Source organism: Hoplias malabaricus, chromosome 4, assembly GCF_029633855.1.
Source record: "Hoplias malabaricus isolate fHopMal1 chromosome 4, fHopMal1.hap1, whole genome shotgun sequence".
Classification (NCBI taxonomy): domain Eukaryota; kingdom Metazoa; phylum Chordata; class Actinopteri; order Characiformes; family Erythrinidae; genus Hoplias; species Hoplias malabaricus.
The window spans coordinates 25,961,152-25,968,973 of record NC_089803.1 but is presented as its reverse complement, the minus strand read 5'-3'; the positions used below and the strand labels follow the sequence as shown (position 1 = coordinate 25,968,973).

Below are 7,822 nucleotides of genomic sequence, written 5' to 3'. Positions count from 1 at the left end.
TATTTCCATAGCATAGGCATGCACTGTTGTTGTGAGCAGTGAGGGGTCAAGGCTAGGCCTTTTGTTTTAGAACATGAGTTGAAGCACAGCCTCTCAGACTGTCCTGACCCCATGGTCAAGTGGCTGGAGGACACGCTGTGGCACAGGACGTTACGAGAAGGGTAATTAGCAGGACATATTTCTGGACAGGATCAGACTTCGGTATTACTCCTTAGATCCGGATGTCCTTTGATCTGCAGTGTAGTCTGATCCAGCATCAAAGCCCGGCGGCAATGGAACTTCAGGCAAGAGCTCAGTTACGGTCACTCTGAGGCTTGCTCACACATGTCCGCTTCCCCCTCTGTTAAATAGCCTGATCTAGCTGACTGGCTTTAATTAAAGTGTGGAATATAATTCAAAGCTCTCAGAAAAAAGGGGAAGACTTATATAGTAGCAAGTTATTGGAGATGTGGGCAGAAAGGCTTTCAACATAAATCAGATAATATCATTAAATCATGAAAATAACATTGGGGTACCTCTTTGTTTCTACATTCACTGTCTATTCTCCACTGACCATACAGGAGGCCATTATTAGTTCTATAGACTGTAGTCCATCTGGTGCTCTGCATACTTTGTTTACCCACTTTCACCCTGTTCTTCTATAGTCACGTTGCCCACAGGACTTCAACAGATTATGTATGATTTGGGTGATGGACAGTGTTTAAAAACTCTAGGAGCACTGATCTGCTGATCCATTGTTACCAGCACAATTATACAGTAACACACAACCAAAGCGTCAGTGTCACTTCAGTACTGAGAACGATCCACCACCTGCTCTGTGGTGGTCCTGTGGGGGTCCTGAATACTGAAGTGCATAGTGAAATAAGCAAAGCATGGACAGTAACAGATGCACTCCAGTCTGTAATTGTAGAACTACAAAAAGCTCTGTATTGTCAGTGGAGCTGAGAGAATGATCAGTGAGTGTAGAAACAAGTCATAGTGTTGGTCATATGACATGGTCATAATGTTACGGCTGATTGGTTTTTATTTTTCTCAAATCATTTCTACAGATCCGCTGTTGCCTTGTGTAAAAAAAAAGGTTGATGAACAAGACAATGGTATTGCTACAAATTCTCAGAATAAAATCCTGTCATAATTGTGTACATTTAGTATAAGGATTATATATTGTTGTGTGTTTAGAGAGGGGTTTTCGTGGACAATAACAATATATGTTACAAATAAGAGCAAACTTTAAAAAAATGAATGAAAAAACACTTTTACTCAAAAATGATAAAGATTTTACTGTTTAATTTTGGAAATGTTCATAGTTTTGTTTAAAAATCAATGCATAAAAACAAAAAATATGAAAATAGTTATGTCTAGTTTCTTTGTGTTTTAATTGTGTTTCAAAAGCACAAAAATAAACAAATTAAAATATGAACCACTCAATTTAAATTAGATAAGAGCGACTTTATTAATGCTTCTCCTCCTCTGGGCCATTCAGCTGTAGTATGTCAGTTCATTTGATTTTTTGCTCTGGGTTTGTGGACCAGAAAATTCTGAGTGAAAAGGCTCTCTGTTGATTGGCAATACGTAAGCGACCTTGAGGTCACTTTACTTCTCTTTCCAGTTAATGAAGCGGCTCTTATTGAACCATGGGTGGGTCACACTTTTTATGCTCATCTAATCTAGACTTAGCCATGTTTATTGGTGCAAGCTTGTAAATTTCCCTCATAAAAAGGTCATTAGATGAAATAAGTAGTGAGGAAACAGCAGTACGCATATCTGTTCTCAGCCGGTGTCAAACTCAACATTCTTTTTATTCCTCTGGGTTTCGGCAGTCTTTCAACCCACAGTAATGCAGCAATGCAATAAAACAGGTCCACAGAGTAGTCCTTATCTCCTACGCCATAAGACATTTTTTATGAATGAGTAAGTGACAAGGGACTTTCCAAGGCCTTGGGAAATAGGTGACATTTCTTAAGCTATTGTGTAATCATCTAGAGTTTAATCCAGGCATTAGTTTGAATGGTAAAGAGAAATTTAACTTCAAGTTTAACATGTTTATGAGAAAGATGACAGATTGTCAGATGCTTATTTTTTGAAAATTTATTTAAATAAATACATAGAGGAATAGCACATGTATAATAACTTAATGACACACAACAGTTTGCATTGGACACAACATTCCTTGTAAGAAATAAATAAACAAAATGTACACAGATGTCCAGGGCTCAGAGTCCCTCATATGTCGACACGCTTTGAAAGTTCGAGGATTCAGTCTTTAGTGTCTTTTAGAGTGAAATTCAATTCAAGAAAAACAATGCGGGGAGCAGCTCTTCTAAGGGTTTCCCCTTTTCAGCCATCCCTTCTTCTCAGACATGTAGACTGTGATTGAGAAATGTCTTCACTTTGGTCCATGCTTTCTTCTGGGTCCATTTCTCTCTACAATCTCTACAAAAGGAAGGAGGCAAAGAAACACTCAACTGGGTGCTCACAACAAAATGGAATGGTGTGTATATATATATATACGGTAAATTTAGAAAAAAAAGGGAAATTTAGATGCTTAAAATATTCTCCCAGTCAGGCCTTCAGTTGAATAAGTAAATAAATATAAATCTGATTTAAATAATTCAGTTTTGTTTGAATAAATCTGGCCCTCGTTTTAAAAATATGATCCTAAAAGTTATCACATGCTTCCGTCAGTTTATCTATTTTTTATTATTATTATTATTCTCTCCCAGAATAATTTCTCACTGCATTAACATAAATCATATTAATTATTAACTGGAGGGAACGATTGATTTAACTGGGAATTGTGCTTTCAGCCTCTGTTTTATTTCTGCCTTGTCATCTTAGGCTCTTCCCCAGTCTATGATAAATGGGAGTGAAGGAGGAAGGTTTCATGGGAAATGTTAGAGACCTTCACGTCCCAGTGTCTGATGAATGTAGAATGTGGGCTCACCGTGTGTGGTGGGGGACTTGGGAGGGTAGGCTCAGGGGGCTCTGGCCATTCTGATGTCCTGCTGCGTGGTGCTGTCTGTGTCCTGTCGGGTTTTAAAATCCTGAATAGCCATCCTGTTCTGGAAGTCGATGAGGGCCATGGTAATGACGGCGTTCCAGCAGTTCTCCTCCCCAGAGCACCTGAAGTCTATCTCCTTGTTGTCTGTGGTGACGATGGTGAAGTAGACGAACTTTCCCGTGCGCTCCACGCAGTCCACCTTCTTGATGGACTGCAGCTTCAGCTCCTTGCTCTTGTTCTTCTTCTGCTGGTCAGTGTAGAGGTTGAGGCTGTCCGTGGTGAGGACGCAGGTCTTCCTCTTCCAGAACTGCAGCAGGTTGTCGCTCCTCTTCTCCAGCTCGCCCTCCTTTAGGACTCGCGACACCTCGGCGGCGCACATTTTCATGGTGTTCTTTCTCCAGACGGCCACTGGCCTCTCAGCAATGCCACAACCCAAAACCGAGCTCCTCTCGCCGGCTTTTCTAGGTCCTCGTGCGTCTCCGCTCCTCCGTGTGAGAGTGAATGAGAGAATGGTAATGAATGGAGGCGGAGGGTTTTTTATCCTTTCACTCTGGGGCCCGCCCCTTCCCCGTCACCTCTCCACAGCTCACTCTGTCCACACTACCGCAGCCCTGCTCTTTCATTGGATCACAGCCCGCTCCCGAGCATCCAATCAGAGCGCTGGAAGAGCGCTGGCCCTATTAAATATTACACAGAATCAGCTCAGGCAATGGCGACCATGAGCACAGAGCTCAGTGGAGACCCCCAGGGTATTATCAATTGAGAGAGAGAGAACTACATTACACAAATACTATTTTTAAAAGCATTTTCAGTGTTTTAATGAATACATTTCACACATTTCCATTTATTATGGATATAACAACAACAGACAACAATTATCATTCACTTTAAGTTACAGAGCTGGAGTAAAACAAGGGCAATCTTAACTTTCAATATTCAAAATCAGTTATGGTGATTAGGAAATATCACCAATTAGATCTTGGCATGCTATAACACTATAACTGTGGTTTTGTAACAATAAAGATGCTAAAATAACAACTAGAATATGTATAATTAACCTACTTTTTAGGCCAAACAGTTACTTGTTTTCAGAGCTGCTCACAAGTTTTGGTCATGTTTATAGTTGACGGTAAGACTGTGCGACTTTATTTAAGATCTGTGTGAGGCTTGAGGCAACTGCAAGAAGTTAAAAGATATATTGACAGAACTTATTTGTATTGACTGGTATATTACCTCTAGTACTACACTAAGCACAGTTTAAACATCAGCCATGTCTCTGCTGAGAGACTACAACTTTTGTACAAGCTGTACAAGAAAATTATATACGTTTGATTTTTCACCGAACCCTTCCTTTAAAGATTATTTGGTAACTAAACACCATATAATTTTCAGGCACTACAACACAGTTGATCATTTTCCTAAATTGCAAGTAAAGAAACCTAAATGAAACAGGAGTGTTTCTACCTATTATTAAATAAAAAGCAAATTACTTTTCTACCACAGAGGTCATGAATTTTTGTCCTGTGTAACAATGCTTGACTTATCAGACTCTTTGTGCTTGACTTTGATAAAAGAAACTCAAACTGTCCCTGAACTAATAGTTGTACAAATATATGTGTGAAATACCAGTTCCCAAGCAGGTGTGAGACCAATAATCTCAGAAAAAAATGGTACAACAGTATGTACATTTAAAGGTACAATATAGGTTTTAAAATCCAGTTTTGGTTCTTAAAGGTCACATTCTCTAATCCAGAAGAAGAGGTGAATATTTGAAGATTTCATTATAGATCCATGTAAAATAAAAGAACGTAATATAAGTCTTGGAGATGAAATGGTGTGTATAACATCAACACAATTTTAAAACCTACCATTATAATAGATTAAGGTACAATTATGTTCCATAATTAAAGGTACTGAATATGTATGCTTGAGGGTACCACCATAGAGACAACAAAAGGTACCACCACAATACAGTTTTTCTGACAGTGCAGGATTTAAGTTTCGCAACCTAAAATAATATAATACATAAATTAAACAATTAATGCATTAAAGTTAGAAACCAGGACAAATATATATTTCTAATTTTATACACACTATATCTACATGCTCTGTTTCGTCATACCTACAATATGCCAGTTTAAATTATGTTCACTGAAACATATAATTATTTTGTGGTTCTGACCACATGATTTAGCCACACTGGTTTTACTGTTGAATGGATCTAAATAAATGACGAGGCCTAGGCCACAGCAGTGGTTTACATGGAAATAGAAGTGGGTAATTGTTGAGAACAATGACTGTTTCAGAATTAAAAACACACAAAATTACATTTCTTCAATAATGTTTTCAGACATGTCTATGTGGGTGTAAACAGTTCACTTAATCAGAAGAGAATGCCTCACGATACTCACGATAAGATTAGGCTTGAAATTCAAAAGGGCTCAATGGCTCTTCAGATAAAAGATGTACAAGCCCAGCTCTAAATTATGAGTAAAGGGAATTTACAACTGTAAAGTAAAGGGTGGACATTGATTTGGTAGTAAAAGCTTTTCAAGACTTATCAGTCAAATTGTAATTCAAACTGTGACATCGAAAGCTGAATGCGTGTCTGAAGGTAATGGATTAATTCATTCCCTGTGAAAAAAAGCCAGTAATTATAAGTTATATATGAAATAGTTATATATTAAATTTTTTGAAATGTATAAATTCCCTACAGATTTTTTTTTCAAAAAAGAACACTGTAGGAGGATACAAAATACTCAAAAGTAATTAATTAATTCATTAATTCATTCATTCATTATCTGTAACTACTTGTCCAGTTCAGGGTCACGGTGGGTCCGGAGCCTTCCCAGAATCACTGGGCGCAAGGCACACACACTCACACATTCACACCAAAGGACATTTTTGAGTCACCAATCCACATATATATTTTGTGTTATGCTTATCTTCCTGATTTCAAATTAATAACTTGCTGTAGAAATATATGAAAGTGTGATTTCTAACATTTGCATAAATACTGCCCTTTTAAATGACTAACAGTGAAATCAAAGCCTGTACCAATACCCATTCAAAGATCCTGGTAAGGTCTAGTCAGATGTCATTTAGAATCCTTTTCCCTTTTGTTTCCTTGTGTAAGTGTACTGTATTTTAGTTGCCAGGGTGTGTTTGAGGGGGTGTCATCTAGGGAAAACATAGAGGCAAAAGAGAGGCATGTCTGTGCCATGAGTCAGACTAACCCAGAGCATGCTTGCCCTGCTGGGAGGGGTTCTGCCTACTCATTGCAGATCCGGATAGGCATTACCTTTCCACATTAATATAGGACTGATTCTTCACAATCTTCCCCACTGTAAGAGAGGTAAGCCTGTTCAGATCACTGGAAATGTTTGGTTTCCACTAATGTCAATCCACAACTTAAACACACAACTGTCTTCATCACACTTGCTGACGAAGACATTCCATCCGCTTCTGAACCCTTCTCCAGTGTTCCCCAGTGGGTGTATTTTGAGAACAGTAAATTCTTAACATTTGCCTCATTGTCTGAATAAAGTTATAACAAGGTTGGGTGAGGGAGAACACAGGAGTTGATTTAGGCTAGCACTGAGGTGGGTAAGCAGAAAAATAATATCAATGTGGTTTCTGAGTCATTTGCTATTGACCTGCTGAACAGATATTATACTGTACGTTTTTGTGGTGGTATAAATATGCTCTGAATAAGGAATTCAGTGATAATTACACCTACTTAAAGGCTAGCTCTATTTTATAAAAAGGATTAAGGGACTTTACTATGCCTGACTCCATGTCTGGTTCAGCAGTTCAGGTCTGGACATGCCCCTCAAGCTTGGCCTTGCACTGTGTGGTGGTTTGAGGAAATGCATAGTCATTCCTTAAAGCACCAGCTTATAAGATCACCACAGTAGCTCCTTCTCCATAGCGTCTGAAAGAGATCAAGTCATTACAGCCCTAAAGTGTGAAATAGCCAAGCCATAGACGCATAGCATGTGGCCTGTTGAGGAAAGAAATGGGATGACTTTTTTAAAAAAAATTATATTTTTAGTTACAAAGACAGAGAGGGACTTTCCTTCATCAAAGCAATGTTAATGCTTCCTGAATGACTTAAAACAGCCTTACTGACAAGTCCTTTCATGCATGTGTCACTGAAACAGTATATCATAAAACTATGAAATGTGCCTCAGATACCACACAGGCACTTTACAAGTCCCTAGATAACTTTAAATTAATAACTTTAAGGAAGAAGCTTAATTAAAGGGGCATTCGTGTCAAAAAAAGTATTATAATAATAAAAAACTAGTGACACATTGGTTATTACTGGTCAATCAGTGCTACATTAACATATACAGTAATATTTACTTGTTTAATGTCTAGGGGAAAAGTTCTGATAACTGGTAACTGTCTTCAAAGCTTCAGCAGGTAGTGTCACAGTCACACAGCTCCAGGGATCTTAAAGTGTGTGTATTCACCAATATCAAATTAATATACAGCATTATAATATATATATATATATATATAACATTGATGTGTAGAGCATTAATGTATACTTGGATATGGATAGTCAGTTCACTTTGCTTCAAAACTAATCTTGGCCATGTCTTTTGTTCAGTCATGGGCTACTGCATTTTGTAACTGTTCATGCACAATAGGATGAATGGATGAATGCATGCATATGAAAACTGCATACAGTACATGGGTGTGAGATAGTTATTGTAATGATGAGAATTGAGTAAAAGCACAAGCCAATGACAATACTGACAATGTCTAGAGCCTCAGCTGTTACCTGATAACTCTCCAGCAGGCCTCCAGGCC

General features: G+C 38.2%; 1 protein-coding gene across 1 annotated transcript; it reads right to left on the bottom strand.

Annotated features, from left to right (window-relative positions):
* Window positions 1-2,110: 2,110 nt before the first annotated feature.
* On the bottom strand, window positions 2,111-3,498 carry phlda2 (pleckstrin homology-like domain, family A, member 2). Its single transcript, XM_066669475.1, has 2 exons — window positions 2,945-3,498; window positions 2,111-2,433 (listed from the first exon to the last, which is right to left on the bottom strand). The coding sequence occupies exon 1, from the start codon at window positions 3,384-3,386 to the stop codon at window positions 2,976-2,978; it is 411 nt and encodes a 136-aa protein (XP_066525572.1). The 5' UTR covers window positions 3,387-3,498; the 3' UTR covers window positions 2,111-2,433; window positions 2,945-2,975.
* Between the last annotated feature and the right edge of the window lie 4,324 nt (window positions 3,499-7,822).